The following is an 18303-nucleotide window of genomic DNA, read 5'->3' as shown; positions in this document are numbered from 1 at the left end:
GAAGGAATACAAATGCGGATGTTTTTTTATTTATTTTTTTATTCCCCTACACGCCGTTGCCGGCGTGGGCTTGCATTTGTCACCAGAACAACAACCTTCAGTCTGAAATGTCAAAATCGGCACGGGGCCCTGTGTCGGAGCCTGGTCAGCGGCCCTGAGAAAAGCAGGCGGGCACGCTGCACTGACAGCCGCACCATTGTTTGCCAAAGTTCAAGACTGTTATCGAGGGCCCCCGCGGAAACAGAAAAGGGTCACGGATCTTATCGCAGCATGATAACCTGCAGTTACCCTGGGGGGGCATCACTCTCTATTATTAACAGCCTTCGCCTCATTAACTCCTCAGCCGAACGGCTCCGGTGCAAACAGATCATGTAACGGCGACTCTGCCAAACTCGCTCTGGAATCGCAGCCCTCACCCACCAGCTCGCTCTGGCGTCTCTGCGCCCAGGCTCACGCTCAACGCCCTCGCGGCTGTCCGTGGCAGCACCCGGACGGAAAACGCCAGATTTACAGACCGATGCAGATCGGAGCGTTCAAGGACAGCTCAAGCGAAGGATTCGCTTCTCCGTCAGGCAAATTAACTCGGCAACAGTCGCCGGTTCCCATCCCTCCGTTTCTCAGGACTGATCTTACAGGGCAGGGGTGCTGTGAGCCTGCAGCCTATCCCAGCAGGCCATGGGGCAGGAGACATCTTGGCTGGGAGGCTATGATACGTAACGGTTTACAGACACCAATCCACACGAGCTGCATGTATCGGCATCGCAAGAAAGCGGAGGAAATGCGGGGCTGTAGGTGCGCGGCTGCAGTGTTACGCAGTGACATTTCACACAAAAATCAGGAGAGTTTCCGTACAATTAGGTTAATGGACAAAGCCTGTAGCTTAAACCAGATAACGTCATATTAACAAAAAAAGTTATTCAAAACACATGACAATGGCAAGGGGAAGTTTATACAAGATGAGGTCGATGTTTATGAATTAATTTATCCAATAAAAAAAAAAATGGCCTCAAGCAGCCAGCTGTCGTTTCTCAGAGAGTTAGTCATCGCCCCCTACTGGCAAAGGAAGGACTGTGGAGGTGAAACCTCATCTTGGATAGAGAAAAAGGGTGGGGGGATGGGGGAGGGGGAAGAGGCCATGAATGGTGGTGGGGGGGGCTGGTAATAAACCTAATTCCAGCCCCACCCATTTGGTAAAACGTGTGCAGACATCAAATCAGGTATTTAGCAGAAGACAGCTGGGTGCTTTTACAGCTGCGTGGTGCCCGGCGGATTGGCACGGGCTGCCAGCCAGGGTTCAGGAATACCGATAATAATAATTACGCCTCGGAAAGTGTCCCACAGCACAGCTGAGTGACAGGCACTCGGATGGACAAAAGCAGGCAAGGAAAAAAAATAAAAACCTTCACACTGGTAACCTTTTCACTGCGGGCTGACAGGCAAATCAATATTTGAAGGGTAAACAAGGGCCCTTTCACAGTCAAACCTTATCCAAAGTCAAACTTCATCTCCAACAGGGAGGCTGGGGGCTGCTCAGGGGGGAAGGCTCCGGCTGTTACCCCGCCGTCCCCCCCCCCCCCCCCCAGAACGGGGAGACAGGGGCAAAAGGAACAGGGGACGTGAGAGGGCCCTTTTGCACAGCACCGGTGAGTTCAGCTCAAATAACAAACAGCTAAGAAAAGACGTGCGTTTCCCTGCTGGGTGGTGGTGCGGGGGGGGGGGGGGGGGTTCCTTAGTGCAAGGGGGGAGGTCCTCAGCACGCTCATTTTGGGCGCATTTTAAAACATCAATGCAAACAGCACTGTGCTTTCTGCATTCAAGCTCGTCGGCACACAGCATACAAACACCCCCCCCTGCAGGGCCCCGCCGGGAAAGGTCACGGGTTTTAGGAGACGGACAGACTCCCGTGTTCCTGTCGCAGTGCGGGGGGGTGAGCTGACCATGGTGATGTTTCCGTCCCAATGTGTAAACTAAACGTGTCAAGAAGACGACACACAATCTGGCTAAAGAACATTCCAGGCAACACCCGTCACAGTCAAATGCCTTTCTTAGCACAGTGCTTCGGGGTGGGGGGGCGGGGTGCATTATAAATCTCCTCAAGGACTCCGAACCCTCCGAACCCTGAGCCGAACACGTGTTCAGAACCACCGCTGGAACTGCGGTGGAACCACAGTGCACCGCTGCCCCTTGACCCCCCCCGTCCAGAGTGTTGTGTAGGAGCCCATGTTTATAGTACCCATGTATCCTGGGGAAGGGGGAGACTGAGGCTCCCTCAGTGAGGTTCCTGAATGGGATCGGGGGGGGGGGGGGGGGGGGGGGGGGGGGGGGGGGGGGGGGGGGCACTCAGCCTGCACGACGGCCTCCAGTGTGCAGACAAATCCCGTCGATAAAGAGCGGCAGGGAAAATTCTGGAATGTGCGGGGCCTCTCTTTACAGTTTGGACCAACAAAAATTCTAAATATACAGGACTTTTGACCTCCCCTCACACTGACAAACAGGCCCGTCCACGGTGGCGCAGAGAAAAGCCCACCCACAGCCCGGTGCCCCCCGCTGGAGCGCAGGGGATCGTCTTACCCGCTGGAAGTTCCCAGAGACGAGGAGCCGACCGAGGATCCCAGCTTCCTGCTGTCCCACATCCTCACCTCCCCTCTCCCGCACCTAGAAACACAATGACATCATCACACAGCTTCCAGCCCAGCCTAATGTGGCTCGCCATGATGATGTCACAGGCGAGCAGAACATAACAGTGACACTGTCAGATGACAAAGACGCTCCCTGGACAGGAAGTAGAGGACGGGGGCTGCTTCTTCTCACCTGACTGAAGCCGGTGGTCAGGATGTAGTCCGAATCCCTGACCCAGAGAACACGAGACTCCTTGTTGGTCTGAAAGGCCACAGCGCTCTGAAGGAAGAGTGGCAGGTCAAAGAGATGCTCACACACATCACTGAATTCATTTCAGCATTATTGTCATTCTACATTGCCAGAGCATACAGACTGGAACTGGGAAGACTGGGGTCTTCCCAGTCCCGTTCCGCGGGATTACAGGAGGCGGCCAGCGCCCCCCCTACACCCCACCCAACAGGGAGCCAGAGTTGCACAGGAGGACAAGGCTAATGCCTGTACTGGTAATTAGCCAGAGCAGGCCAGCAGAATCATTGGGACGAAACAGGAAGTACCCTCCATCAACTGGCAAAACCATCATAGACTGCCAGACATTTCCGATAAAATTCCAGCGTCGTTTTTTCCAGACACGGGCACACGTTTGGGCATGGGCGGCACGTTACGCTGTGATGTCATCACTGTGGAACCTTAGCTGTGATGCAGTAATCCCCCTGTCCGCCACTAGGTGAACAGGACGCCAAGGGACACCTGGGAACTCAGAAGTGCATTTAATCTGCTCTTCCCTATAATTCTCACACGATAATCTCCCAGCACTTATAAGAACATTAGTTAATCATTGTGGGGGCAGAATCTGCCAACCAAGGGACCCCCAACTCACTGAAAGCTGCCCTAACCCCCCCTGCTACAGGTCCCGGCTGCCAGGCCCCCTGCTTTCCACCCGGCATAAGCGCAGCCAAAGGCAGCCACTGTGTTTTTCTTAGTGATGGAACAAAATACTATTCAACACGCGGGATAGCTGGTATTTATCAGGGACGGCGGGGAGCCCTTCAGAGGTGCTAGCGTGAAACCCGAGAGCCGGCGGGCACGACGGACGAAGCGTAAACATTACCCCAGGATCCGGATCCCTGCTGCCCCGGGGGAGGGGAAACCAGATTCCAGGAAGCAAACAAAGATGAAGATGTTGGAAAGACAACGGGTGTCACGATGAGAAAAGCAGCATGAAAGTGGGATGAGCGATCCAGGGGGCCAGGAGGGGCCCCCGAGGGCCAGCCTGCCATGTGAGGGAGGGTGCGGTGGGTGAGAGAGGAAGGGGGCCACACTGCGAAAACCCGGGGCACCGGGCGGGAGATCAGAAGGCTCCGGGTTCAGAGGCATGCCTGAAAGTTTTAGCACAGTATTTGCGGTTAAGAACCTGGACGTGCGACTGGTTTCCACTAATGACAGGTTCCAGAGTAAGGAAAAATCTGCATAGGGGAGCTGGGATGGAAAAAGGGGGGGAGGACCACAAGGAGCCCTGGAACGAGGACTGGGAACTGTGGTGAGGAGTAACGTGCTCCAGGGGCCCAAGGGGGGTTTGAGTAAGGGGCCAAAACAGGAGCATCAGAAGAGACGGAGAAACCCGATAAAAAAAAAGAGGGAAATGGAGTGACTGGCAGACGGATGGACGGTGATCTCACAGTAATCGCAGCAAGGGACGGGGGGGGAGGGGGGGGGGGGGGGGGGGGGGCGGGGGGAGGTGGGCTGAAGCGCTAAAGACGTTAGAGAACGTTGAGGTTCCCACCAGAAGCCAGATCCAGCATCCGCAAGTCTACATACGGAACCATCGGGACCGGGCCGCATGGAGGCCTCTCTCTCTATTCCGTCTGCCCCCCTCTGCACACTGGTACCCAGATGCCACCCCGACTGGCCCCAGCTCTCCCACCATAGCCGGCGAAGGCCTGATGAGGGAAGCAGACTCAGCTGAGACAGTAGATTTTAAAAATGACAGGCAAAGAAAGTCCAAGCAATCTGGGCATTTTATTTCCTCATTTCCTCTCTCGCCAAGGACGACGTTTTCCACGATAATTGGAAACATCTTCCAGCCCCCCGCCACCTTCCCCCCCCCCCTCACCACCACCACAAAACCCTCCCTTTCATTCCCTTGCTCGTGGCTCCTTTTCAACTGGGGGAGGCAGGGTGGATTAATGCCGCCCCCCCCCCCTCCATCAGCATCACTCTGGGCACCGCAAACCACGCGACGAGGCTGGAACGCAGATGGAACACCTGCGGCATCAACATCGCGAGGCTCGCCGCGTCAGGACAGCCGGTAAAGAACGTCTGGAGAAATAACGTCAAAGGAACTGAAATGAACAAATGAAGAATGTCAGAAGAAACCAATAAAAAATAAAAAAAATAAAAACTAATAAAGAATGTCAGAAGAACCAATGAAGACGAGAACGTCAGGAGAACCCAGAAGATGCATGGGTATAAGAACTGCTCTTCTGTGACACAGGGGAAAGCGTTCTGGGGCAGAAGGTGGTACCATCACCTGGACACAGCCTTCCTCTGGCACACATGGCTAAAGCACGGTAATCAAGTTTGTAAACGAGGACGGCAGGTTTGAGAAGATAGCACATTCATGGCACAAAGTCTCTGACAGTGGAAAGTTCCAGAATGCTGATTGGGGAGGGGGTCCAGGGGAACATGGGAATGATGGGGTGTCTCTGTGCACAGCTCACAGCGAACCTTCTGAGTAACACATCCCAAACCCCCCCCCCCCAGCACATTAACCACCCCCCCCCCTAGTCAAGCGATGCCTACAACAAAACATTGTGTGTGCAGCTGTGTGTGTGTGTTTATGTATTATCCAGCATTAAATGTGCTATCCAAATTTTTATTTTTTCATGTTGTTTTTGGATTTTTTTCCTGCAGAATATTCCCACAGATTTCCTGAGAAAAACCAGGAGAAAATGAAGGATTGTGGGGGAAAATAAGAAGAGGGGCCTTCTCCGGGACGTTTGGGGGCCGCGCTGTGAAGGTGACATGCCCATCCACAAACGGTGGCAGCACCGGTCCATCTGCTCCCTGACCAGGCTGAGACATGAGCGACGGCCTCTGAAGAACAGAGATGGCCAGTTCCTCTCAGGACACTTTTCAAAAATGACCCATGTGACACAGCACAGGACGGTGAGGGGTAATAGTGATAAGAGATTTGAGCCACGTGGGGTCAGTGACGTTACACAGCCATACAACTCAAGTGTATAATGAGCCAAGGCCTAACTGTGACTGTCACAGTCACACACACCCCCCCTTTCCAACTCCCGCCGCAGGTGGCCACGGCCGCCCAAGACCTCAGGCAGCTGTCCACCTGACAGGCACGTAATCTAAACAGCAGAGAAAAATGGGTCAAACGTGTCTGCCGAGAAGAGGGGGGTGATGACGAGGTCATTCTGTTCACAAGCTGCTGAAATGCGGCACGGGCGGACAGCGGCCATGACACCCAGCACTCTGCGCCACGCTCTCAAGCTCTCACGCTCTCATTCTCTCACTCGCCACGCTCTCATGCTCCCATGCGCCACACTCTCACTCCCTCACTCCCTCACTCCCTCACCCTACATTTTAGCCATACACTGCCTTGCCGGTGTCGGCTTTCGGCTCCCGGCACCAGCTCGGGCAGCTGCGGCATGTCCATCTGCACACCGACATTAAACGGGCACGTTCCCCTCACGCGACCCTTATCCGAGACTCTAAAAAAGAATTCAGATGTGCAGCAATATTTAAATAGAAAATTATAAAGTAAAAATATTTCCTGCGGAGATAACCAACACTGGTGGGAAGTGGTGTTAGACAGACACGGTCGCCTTCCGGAATGCCTCCGCACGTCGCCTCATGTTTTTTCACCACGTTAATGCCGCGATTTCGGAAATAGCACCCAGCCCGGGCCCAGCCTGACAGGGACAGCTCATGCACACGCACACATTCCAACCCGCGGTATGACCAGGGACATCGGATCTCAGTGGCTGCGCTTCCGAGACGCCCGTCTAGCGACACTGGTGGGGCCAAAAGGTGGGAAGGAACATGGGTCGCACGGCAACCGCGGTGCCCTTATTAGTACATGGGGGGGGGGGGGCGCAACCCGATACCGGATGCCGATTTGCCGAGGAAATCACCTGAGCGTGAAAAAACAGGGACACTTCTGACAGTGAGAAAGCTAATGGAATTCCCATGTCAAACGAGACGGGGAACAAAGACAACCTACTTTTCATGAAGCTTCCATTAAATGTCATTTACTAAAACATAAATATCTTCCACCCTAACCTTGTCCAGGGTAAGCGGTTCGAAGATGGTTAGATAGATAAAACTTCTTTTTCGAGGTGCCTACCCCCTATATGCATGCTGTGTGCAGGGGGTGCTTCGTGAAGCTGGATACCCCTGAAGCAAGCAAGCAAGCAAGCAAGCAAAGCAAGCAAGCAAGCAAGCAAGCAAGCACAAACTGCTTTGAACAGCCTTACTGGGACCAACGGGGTTTTACTGATGTCTTCTGGGAACACGCCTCATCTTATAAGTTAGGGTTAGAATTCCTGACCTTCGTCATGCTACTTCTTGCAGGCAAGTTCTCAGACAAATATAAACATAAAATATAAAGAACTCTGGAAAAGCACAGGAGACATTGTGCCGTGACATGTGTGTCCCAAAAATCCCCCCCCCCCACCACACACAGGACAGGCATGTCAGCTATAGGACCCGTTCAGATGGCTGCATTAAGCGGACCCCCCATCCCGAGCCAATGGAAGCATCCCTAATACACCGAATAACTGCAGAGTCACACACCATCAGACACGCCCTTTCCGGACCGGTGTTCCGCAGGGGAGCAGACGAGGGCCTCCGTACGTCGCAACCGGAAAACCCGAGATATCCGGAATGCCAACACTGGCGCCAATCGGTATGGAGACTAAGGTCCAGCTCGGCACACGTCGCGCCTGCAGAAACACTCAGCCTCACAAAATACCCTTTCATAAACGCTAAATTTGCTATAAATACACATTTTCTTTCAGCTGAAATTTTCCTATATTATTTTGTGGACAGGCCCGGGTGCCCCAGAAGGCGGTGGGAGCACGTGGCGAGCGGCGCTCGAACGTCCGCAGGGCAGCATGACCACAACAGCGGCACGGCGCCATTAGATAAACAGCGGCAACAATGCAGGAGGTCCAAACCAACACATCCAACCACGGTCCCGCGCATGCGGGTTGGTGACGCAGGAGAGCTGGGGCGACGACCAAAATGGGCGTGATCAGGACGGGGCCTCAGGCTGCTGCCTCTCTGCAGCTACAGAGCCCTACCAGCTCAGTCGCCTCAGTCCTTCAGACCATCCAGAAGATTCGGAGCACACAGGCCGCTGCTTTGATGTCAGCTGTGGACACGGGAAGCTGGCCGGACCATGAATGTACAAACTAGGCTCATCAAACTGTAAACTAACAGAAGACCTTAAAGAAAACAGGCCAAGCCATCGGTCACTTGTGTAAAAACACCAGCACACACCCCGATATGTCTCCATTTATGTGTTTGTTTGCGTTGCTCTCCTCCCAGGAGAACATTACACAAATATTTCTGTGAAGAATCCCCCCCCCCGCCCCCCAAAGCAGCTGTCAGCATCACACTGCTCCACGGTTTCCCCAAACCTCTCGGGCGGTCTCTCCACCGCCTTTCCTCCTCCATCTTGTGCTCTGGGAGAAAGAGGAGGGACAAGCGCTCAAGTGGTGTGACTGGCGGTGACGAGCACCAATGACCAAGCGCCACGTCACGGACATGGCCCAGGTGGCTGGCACATGTGCTTGCGTACTTAATGAGCTCGTAATAAAGGGTCCCCGGGCTGCGGCCGTGCTAATGAGCACAGGACATGGCACGCATGTGCTATGCTCTGTGCGCCGGGCGGCTGGCCCCCAGCCTCAGCTGCCTCCCAAAGCCATTAGCTCGTTGCCTCTCCAGGCTCAGCACTACGCCATTCTCCTTGTGCTAACCCCAACCCCCTGTCAGACGCCCTTAACTGCCCCCACATCCTCCGCTGTCGGGGATGAAGCAGGGACTGAGTGAGGACAAAATCTGCAGCTAGAGCTCCTCTAAGGCTGGGGCCCCCTACACCTGGGCCCCCGATGCGGCTGGAACCCCTCTAAGGCTGGGGCACCCCCTGATATCTTTACGCTCCAAACAGGTCCAAGCAACCTTCAGAGACCCTGACCCCAGGCCAACGTGCTGGATGACGGCTCTGTTCAGTGCGTCAGGGGCCAGGCTACTCCTTATTGTGAGCGGGGGGTCCCATGTTAAGGAGCAGCCTGGCCCAGGTCGTGGCAGGCCATGATCGTGTTAAGGACCAGTCTGGCCCCGATTGCGTTAAGGAGCAGCCTGGCTTCGGTCGCATGTGGGGATCCCTGCTGGTTGTCCCAGGCAAACTGGGACAACATGAATCAACGAAATACAGTGGGGGGTGGGGGGGACAAACCATTTGTCAGAGCAGACCAGGAGGAGTGAGGGGGGGGCATCTGGCTAGCATTAGCGGCCGCGCTAACTGAGCAGAATGAGTGGGCTTCCAGACAGTTGGTCCAGCTCCACCATAAAGCTGCTCCAGAATGGAAAAGCTTTTTATTCATCTTTCAAATCAGCGGCAGGTTCAGGCAGAGGCTATGAAGTGCAGGCCAGGTGCACGGGAGGGACGCAGCCGGAGGGCCCCGGGGACGTCCAGGGAGGCCCCAGGAGGCCCAGGGAGGTCCAGGGAGACCCCAGGAGGTCGTTCTGGGTGAAGCCCTCATGGAGAAGCAGTTCAGCTTGACAAACAAAATAAACAAAAGCGAAACCAGGACTGACGTTACTATGGACCACTGTAAAGTGAGGAGTATTAAAATCTTACATCCTTACGAAAGAAAGCACCCAAAGCTGTGAAGTTACTTCCTATAACCTGTATTTATCCTGCTTGATCCAATTAAATGTCACTTATTTTTACCGAGAACCATTCCCAATGTCCCCGAGCTGTCCCAGTTACGGTTACGGGGATTTAGAACAAACGGCAGGCAGTTTGGTTCTCGCTGCTCATTATTTTAATAAAATGCCACTAACAGTCACAGCACTGCAGCAGACAGAGAGTCCGGGCTTCGCATCTGTCTGGAAGTTACGCGGTAAGGCTACCGACTCTAGTCTCTCATCTGACCCTTGGGCACTATGTTAGAATAAAAGCGAAATGCCGGAATAGACGCAATAAAATGGACAAAGAGACTGAAGAGAGGGAGATACAGAACAGGCTTCTACAGATACGCTCAAAACTAGACCGGGGAATTTCCAGACCGGCAGGAGGCATGGCTGAGGTGGTCGCCATGGCAACCACCGCCTTCTCCACGTGTACTATTGAGAAGTTTCAGGGAGCACAGAACTGGAAAGCAAAGTCCGTTCGCTGCTCTGGGGTCAGGGTCCAGTTTAGACCCCCATGGTTACTGGGCCGATACCAGCTTTGACACATTAGTGGTAGATTTGGCCCAGTTTGCTAACAGGGAAAGTTCACTGGATGACGATAACTGGGAGACACAGATACCGAAGCGCAATGCGGCACGGTTCCCCACGCATGTATTTGAGGACCGTAATCCGCATGCCCCTCGGGACCGGCCACGGCCGACGCAGCACCCCGCCTCATTCGCTTCTCGGGCCGAACTCCGCGCGACCCTCGGACGGGCGTTGCGGAAAGTAAGAAGTGCTGAGTGCGGTGAAAAGCGCCTGCTCAGTGGAAGGACCGGCGTCCAGCCTCCCCCCTCGCCCCGCCCCCGCCCTGCCGCGAGCCAGCCGCCGGCGCCACTGTGGTTCCGCTCCGCGTAAGGCGAACCTCTGGACGGGATCCTACAGAAACAGCCGGTGATAGACGCACTGCTGTGTGCCGAAACGCGCTGTCCTCCAGGTGTCTCACTGCGCCAGCTCCCGTCATTTTTGTCCTCCCTCATTTTTTCAGGCGTGAGGACATGTGTCAAGGCGCACTGGAGCCTATACCTCCACAACTCCTTATTTATCTCAGGACAAGGCCCGCGCAAAGAATCGGATTAGTGTGGCTATGGGCACATCAGCAAAACAGACCTGGGCTAGTGGGCAGGACCTTCATCTTTATGACATCATAATAGCATGCCAGGAGCCAATCGCATACAGAATAAACATAAACAATTCTGTGTTCACGAGACACTGGTTTATCTGACTACTTTCTCTCATTCAGGGAAATACACACGCATGGCTTTTTGGTGGCAAACACCACTTACCACTGCCGCACCAGCCTGCACGATAAACCACTCTATTCAAATTTAACTTTAATCAAGAACCCGCCACAACTGCCCTCCAATTCCTGCTGCTAACTAGTTTATACCTTTGCTCCGGAGACTCTGACCTCACGTGCCAGGCACAGACGGTGCATTTGTGCACTTCTTTCGGGAGGAAATGTGCCGATCGGTCGGCGGCCGTCACCAGACCTGCCCTCCCTCCCCAGCCTGCGTCCACGGGCTCTCCGATTTCACAGAAAAGCGACAGAAGGGGAAAGAGAAATGGAGAAATCTGCCCTGGAGTCCAGAAAATATTCCCTTTCCTGAGGTTTGCGATTCTCCATCTCCTCTGCCAGCAGCAGCCCAAAACTATGAGGAGTATTCTCCACTCTGTAATTTAAAACACATACGCGCACACAGACCCGCATGCACGCACGTGTGCGCGCGCACACAGAGGTTAACAAGGCGTAACACAGGCACACCATGCTCGGGCACCGTGCCCTCCGTGCTGACCGCCTCCCTCCCGGACTTGGGGGCTGGGGGTACAGAGGAGACCCTCGGAATGGGAAGAGACTCCACAAAGGCGTGGGAGGGACACAGAGACGCAGGAGCTGGGCAGGTGAGGCGGAAAAACACAGGAACACAGACATGGGACCAATGGTGACAACAGGGATCCACATGAGGACAAATTCTGAGGGACCTACCACCCCCACACACTCACACCCAACACCTCCATCTACAGCAAAAACAGCCAATATCCACAGGGGGGTGCTGTCCCAGCTACAACACCCCCAGTGTTTCTCTAAGCCTTGCCCACAAGGGAACTCCAGAGCCATGAGCTCGCAGATACAATTACTAACAATAATGCTACATTAATTAGCACCGATACGCTTTCACTGTATAATGCTTTAAATTGGTTGCAACTTACTTCCAGACAAAAAATGAGAATATCATAATATAAAAAAAAAAAGAGATGTATGCTAAGCTACATGCTAAAAGGAAACAACCCACGGTGGATTAAAAATAGGGGAATGAATAAAACATTATTGGAATGTAAAAAGTGCACAGCTGTCAGGGAAAAAACAGCTGAAGAAACAAAACATCAAAACAAGATGAATATATTCATAATAAATGGGAGACGAGTAAACGGCCTTCGAGGGTTCATTCTCCACTGGTACCATGTGAGTGTTACTGCAGTTACTATTACTGCAGTGAGTGTTACTGCAGTGAGTGTTACTGCAGTGAGTGTTACTGCAGTGAGTGTTACTGCAGTGAGTGTTACTGCAGTGAGTGCTACTGCAGTGAGTGCTACTGCAGTGAGTGCTACTGCAGTGAGTGCTACTGCAGTGAGTGCTACTGCAGTGAGTGCTACTGCAGTGAGTGTTACTGCAGTGAGTGTTACTGCAGTGAGTGTTAAAGTGAATTTCAGAGGCAGCACCTCCCTGAGGTGCCCCTCATCCCAAGAGCATGTCAGGGTGCCACGTGGCTTATTGCCACAGTCATGAGGCCTGGGACTCAAGGACATGGTGCTCCGATTCCAAGCATTTCAGGGCATTTCATCCCCAGAATTGTCTTTTTAGCTCCACATTAAAGCAGCCAAATGAGATTATGCAGCACAGTTACCGCAGAAACTGAAAGAAGCAGAACTGAACGGACAAACTGAGCTTCACTCTTCAAATTGGCCCAAACCCGGGAAGGTAGACACGTACTTGGATGCGGTTCAGGCCCCGCGGGTCGTGCACGTGAACTGTGATGATCCTAGACCGCTCTGGCAGGGGGAACAAACAAATATATATCATAAAATAAAATAAAATGCAGACTCAGAGCTTTCTTTTGCTCCTTGGCAGGGAGGACATTAATTTGGGTGAAAGCGTATACTGCTCTCTAACCTCTAATACTCTCAGAAAGTGGAGGAGAGAGAGAAAATAGAGTGGAGATGAGGTCCAAAGACGACAGCGGGCCGGGAAGGAATGCAGAACCGGATCCAGGGCACAAAGACGCTGACGGGCTTTAACCCATCAGCTCTCAGACCTGGGAGACCCAGCAAATCCTCACCGTACAGTGTCAGGACTTCCATTAGCTTCCTGTGAATCCACACAGCTCTGCTCCACAGACGCACATAGAGTCATGTGACCTTTGGCCACTAAGATGCGGACAAAGGCTCATCTCTCTCAAAAGAAAACTGAGGGCACAGCTCCAGCATCACAATCCCAAACAAAATATGAGCAATTCCAATTTAATCTGTTACCGTTTAGATTTTGATTAGTTGCCGATAAGGCTGGGCTTAAGAAAGCCTCGAGGAGGTCGGTGACGTCACCCGCCGAAAGTGATAACACATGTCGAAACTGGCGAACTCGTCCGCCCTCCGCATGTGAGTCACCAGGCCTGGACAGATGCTGCCATGGCAACCCTCTCCAGCCCAAGGAACAGCGGCGATGACAACGATGGCAGAAGTTAGATGCCGAAAGTGATCTGAGACCAATAAAGAAATCTTTACTCAATATTAAACTTGCAAACAATCAGGCTTAAAAGGGGGCCAACCCATTGGATTAGTAAGCAACAAGTAGCTGTGGGAATTTGGACTAGACTGTTCAGTAAAGTGCAGATGGAGGGAGTGAGAGAGGGAGAGAGAGTAGAGAGAGAGGGGGGGAGAGAGAGATGGAGAGTGTAAGAGGGAGGGATTGAGAGAGAGAGAGAGAGAGAGAGAGTGAGAGAGAGAAAAAGAATAGCAAGGTGGACAGCAATGTTTCTTCTGTTATCAAAGCAACAGAACATTGTAGGGGGGGGGGGGGTTCACTGGGCGCAATACTGCCACACCCCCACTGAGAGAGGGGGCACTGAACAAGTGAAAATAAAGAGGCTCCCAGGGAAAAGTAGGCAACAGGGAACACGCTCCGTTTTTCTCTCACCGTACCGTTGACACCTATGGAAAGCCACGGACCTGTGACATCATACCGAGTGCTACGCGCCCCCCTCCCTGCGGTCAAACCTTTGGACTCCCATCAGGCTGCCCGGCGCCGCGTGACGATCAGGGTGACACACCTGGCTCTCTGGCTCAGACGTAGGTCTAGGTCACCTGCTGCGAAGGACTAGCCCCCACAGGGCCTTGGCGCTGCTCATGTGCAAGGTAAACCCAATAAAAATCATGATAAAAGAGTAGAAAGCTAGCTTACCTGAACTGGCGTCAGCTGAGCCCGGGGATCAAAGACACGCAGCTTTTTGTCCTGAGGAGAACCAAGAAGAGACAAAAACACACACATTATACGAAACCCAACAAGCACTGATTGAAAAGCATGCCAGCTCATTTCCCAGCATGCATCACGGGGCCCGTACAGGTACATGCACGCGGCATAGCCTGCGGCCGGTATCGCTAAGCTAACACCCAGCGCGACCTGCTTCATGGGCAGAATATCCGGGAACAAATAACTCTGCCGCACTATTTTCAAGAGCCGTAAATCCTTAAAATAAACAGGTCAGAGCTCAGGCCAGGGACACCGGGCCAGAACGAGCCCGGAGACGTCGACACATCTGTGTCTGATTAGTTCACGGAGGTCAGGAGGAAGCAGAGCGACAGATCGGCAGAGAATAGGCAGGCAGTTTATCTAGAGTAAAGCTCCGTGGTGTGAGGAGTCTGGGGGCCAGGAACAGCCCACACTGAAGAGCAGTACTGGGGCAGCAACGTATTGCAAAAATCCCATGTAAAATAAAGATCCTCTTGTTGTTGGGGGGGTCGACATATTTCCAACTCTCTCTATGACTTCCTTCTTGTTCTGAAACGGACCCACCCCTCCCTAAAAGAAGAAAATTAAAATAAAGCGAGAGAATTGGTTTGGTTTCCCCTAGGGCCCCCAGCCCCTCAATCGGGCCCTTGTTGGATCAGAACTGACGGGTCGCAGACTGTTGACCCTGGAAGCTAAGCAGAGCATGACGAACGGACCGGCCGGCAGCTCCGTGGTGCGTTAAATCACGGCACAGGTTAACCTCTGGTCGGGGGGGTGAGGGGACTGGGATCTTGTTACTCTGGTCTGTACGGCTGCTGTCACCCTTCAGGGCTGAACCAAGCCCGCCATCCCCCCCCCGCCCGCCCCTGGACGAGATATTCTGGGATGATGACGTCACACCCACATTTTGATATGTATTCCATGTTTCCATGCAGAAGGTGGCAGGGCGTTTGCCGGCAGTGGCAGTAAAGTAAAAATAACACTACGACGCGAAGAATGCAAAAGGCACAGAGCGGTCGCCGCGCAGCCCGAACGCAGCCCGAACGCAGCCCCGCGCAGCCCGAACGCAGCCCCGCGCAGCCCGAACGCAGCCCCGCGCAGCCCAAACGCAGCCCCGCGCAGCCGTCCGCCAACACATCGCACCAAGCCATTCCCAGAATCTCACAGCCAGGGTCCACTTGCATTCACTTAGCGGATGCTTTTACCTAAAGGGACGTAGGATTCCATGAGAAAGCAGGATCAGCCAGTCCCTGAAGCAACTCAGGGTTCAGAGCCTCAAGGGCCCAACGGTGACATCACTCTACTTACCCAGGGACTTGAACTGACAACCTTCCGATCACAGTCAGAGCACCCTAACTGACTGAGCCAGCCAAGCTTCCCACTCAGCAGCCAGACACACTATTCTTGGCCAGCAGGATGTCTCACTGTCACAGAGGCGAAACCCATAAACACTAAATGAAAAATAGCTAATTTGTATTTTTTTTTAAAAAAAAAAGCACCCCCCCCCCAATCATCAGGGTCCAGCCACCTCACCCTGACCCAATGACCCCGATCCATCCTGCATGTGGCAGTAATCAGGACAGCCAATCAGGAGAGGGATAGCCAATGATTGGGCGGAAATGAGTACTAATAGGAACATGCTGCGCTCTGTCCTGTTGGGGGGGGGGGGGGGGGGGGGGGGGGTGGGAGGCAGCCAGGGTGATGGTCAGCGGCGCTCTGTCCCACAACGCCCTTCCCTTCAAAGGGGAACGTCGGAACCCCCCCACCACCCCATATGGAAATTGGTTTTCCGCACATTCTAACCCACGTCTCATCTGACTGCAGCCCTTTGAAGTGGCTCCTGATCTGCCTGTCCCACTATGCCGGATCTGCGGCATCTCCGACGCGGAGGGACGCAAAGTCGGGAGGAACCTGGAGTCCACGCTGGGACAGCCACAGCCAGGAGCCCCACCCCTCAGGAACCTAGCGTAAGACCTCGGGACGACATAGACCAATGACCGGGGGGGGCTTTCAGCACCACGCTGACCCTCCCGACCTCAAAACTTTATGCTCTAGCCATCTGTTAACATTCATCTGTTAAACATCCACACTGTCTGTCTGACTCTGCCCCCCCCCATGCAGACAGACACACACAACGAGGCCACAGCTGATTAATCCTGAGCCCTGGGTCTGCGTTTCCAGGTTCCCCTTAATGACTCCGTTGAAATGTCAGAGCACCCACCCCCCCACAGTGCCAATGGCCCATACTCCATGAGCCCCCTCCTCGAGCTGGGGGGTGGGGGGATTTGATGACCCCGAGCTACTGACTTCGCTTTCCCAGTCTCCCGTGGAAACGCTTGTCGATCAGCTGAGACTGGCAGAGGCGGTCGTCTGCATCCTGCCGCGGCTCCACTCCCCCGACGCCCCCAAGGAACCGATCCGTAATTCCGCAGCCGTGGTCGGAAATCCTCCGAAACCATCAGAAGCTATCAGGGAAGCCGCAAAGGGAGTGAAGGGGGTAGCTGCTGGGGAGGGTTTCGATGAATGCTGGCCACCGTCCCCACGTCTCCCATCTCCATGTGCGCCGAAACTCTCTCGTCCCCAAACCCCCACCCCCAATCCCCAAGCCCAGCTCTTTCCGCCACAGCGGAGAGACTTTCCCCCAGTACGAGGTGGCCGCAGTCCTTTCCAGTGTCCAAACCCGATCCCAGTGACATCCCAGTATTACAGTATGTGGGCTCTGTGGTCACGGTGGGCACTGAACAGACATCTCTGATCGGAAAGTTGCTGGTTCACATCCCAGGGTTGCCTGAGTTATTTCATTGCTGGTCCCCTGAGCAAGGCACTAATGCCTGACCCTGCGTCCCCGAAAAATGTTAGATGCCTTTGATAAAAGGGTCTGCTGGACAAAAAAACACTAATTTTTGTGGAGTGGGACGAATGGCCAGGGGCTCAGGAGTGCATGATGCTCTATCGTGAGCTGATGTCACATTTCACAGCAAGGACAGGCAGACACACACACACAGACCCTGAGGCCTAGTCACACATACTAAGTAGAGTATAAATACTCAGACTTATAAAAACGCTCCGGAGTCTCTCCCAGACTGGGAGCGCATCCCCCTGACAAACGAGGCGGTGTGGCCTGACCGCGGCAGAGGGCCGCGGGGTCACTTTATGAGGCGCTGGGGGTGGTGCTCGCTCGCGGACGCCCCGCTGAAGCCAAACCCGAGATGACCAAAATAAGCGGCGTGCAAGTCCAGCCGCGCCATGGCGGCGGAGGGGGGCGGGAGAGGCGGGGGGTCAGTGACGGGGGAGGGCAAAGGCGGCAGATGGCGGGAAGCAGAGGGAGCGAGGGCTGGCCAAAGAGGGGCCGCATGCTGATGGGAGTGGGGGGGTGCAAAGCCTGTGTAGGAGGAGGCCCTCACTGCACACACAAACTGCACTGGACGCTTAATTATACGTCAATCCAGCCATCACTATTAAACACCTATCAAAGGCAGGGTCATGTGACCCATGGAACCCAAGGATGCAGGCAAATCACGGGGCACCAGCAAGCAAACCAGAGGCCAAAGTCACTCAGCTATCCGCCAAGCCTAACGCGCCTTAAATGCCTCCACGACTAGCTGTCTAACAAAAAAAAAAACATAATAATTAGTTTCCTTTCATTTCTCAGCATGTGGATCACGTTTAAAAATACATCCTGCGCTGGAGGATTTTGGTCTAATTTATAAAGCTTATTTTCTCGTAAAAAAGTGACAGGTAAATCGCAGGGCTGATTTTCCACCAGGGATCCCAGAGCCAGTGACATCAGAGGGGCGACACATCAGGAAAATCACTTTCAGGTGCTGCACCTCACAGTAGCGAAATGAGAATCAGGACTGCCCCCCCCCCCCCCCGCCACATGCTCAGCTCCCGGCCAGCCTGGGTCAGACAACCAAGCCCGGCTCAAGGTAATTTAAAACATCTTAAGCACCATGGAACAAAAACACACAGAAACACTTAACGAAATGTAGAAAACTGCCCCTGGAAAAAGTGCTTCAGGAACAAGCGGCTTATAACCCTAAAATACAATAAAACCCTTAAATTATTGTCCAACAAATAGTTCCTGTTAAAATGCCTTGAACAGCTACCCCCTCCGAGATCTTTCCGGCCCACCGTCTATCTAATTATTAACACAAAAGGGGAAAGTCTTTCAGCACCATTATTATTTCCTTATGCTTTTACTT

At 53.6% G+C, this 18303-nt stretch overlaps 1 protein-coding gene across 3 annotated transcripts in view; it reads right to left on the bottom strand.

The window, feature by feature from the left end:
- Positions 1 to 18303, bottom strand: part of coro7 (coronin 7) — a 76174-nt gene that overhangs the window by 50013 nt on the left and 7858 nt on the right. Inside the window, exons 1-4 of one of the 3 annotated variants that reach the window (XM_048990320.1) lie at positions 13126 to 13540; positions 12587 to 12645; positions 2812 to 2898; positions 2572 to 2655 (exon numbers count right to left, since the gene is read on the bottom strand). In XM_048990320.1, coding sequence (XP_048846277.1) covers positions 2572 to 2633 — 62 coding nt within the window. In that variant the 5' untranslated portion in view covers positions 2634 to 2655; positions 2812 to 2898; positions 12587 to 12645; positions 13126 to 13540. Of the gene's footprint in view, positions 1 to 2571; positions 2656 to 2801; positions 2899 to 12586; positions 13541 to 14050; positions 14102 to 18303 lie in introns of those variants that run through there. The other 2 variants (XM_048990322.1, XM_048990319.1) reach the window with 2 other exon arrangements.

The sequence above is a fragment of the Brienomyrus brachyistius genome, chromosome 22, assembly GCF_023856365.1.
Source record: "Brienomyrus brachyistius isolate T26 chromosome 22, BBRACH_0.4, whole genome shotgun sequence".
Taxonomy (NCBI): domain Eukaryota; kingdom Metazoa; phylum Chordata; class Actinopteri; order Osteoglossiformes; family Mormyridae; genus Brienomyrus; species Brienomyrus brachyistius.
The sequence above is the reverse complement of the archived record's forward strand: the minus strand, read 5'-3'. Positions and strand labels throughout refer to the sequence as shown.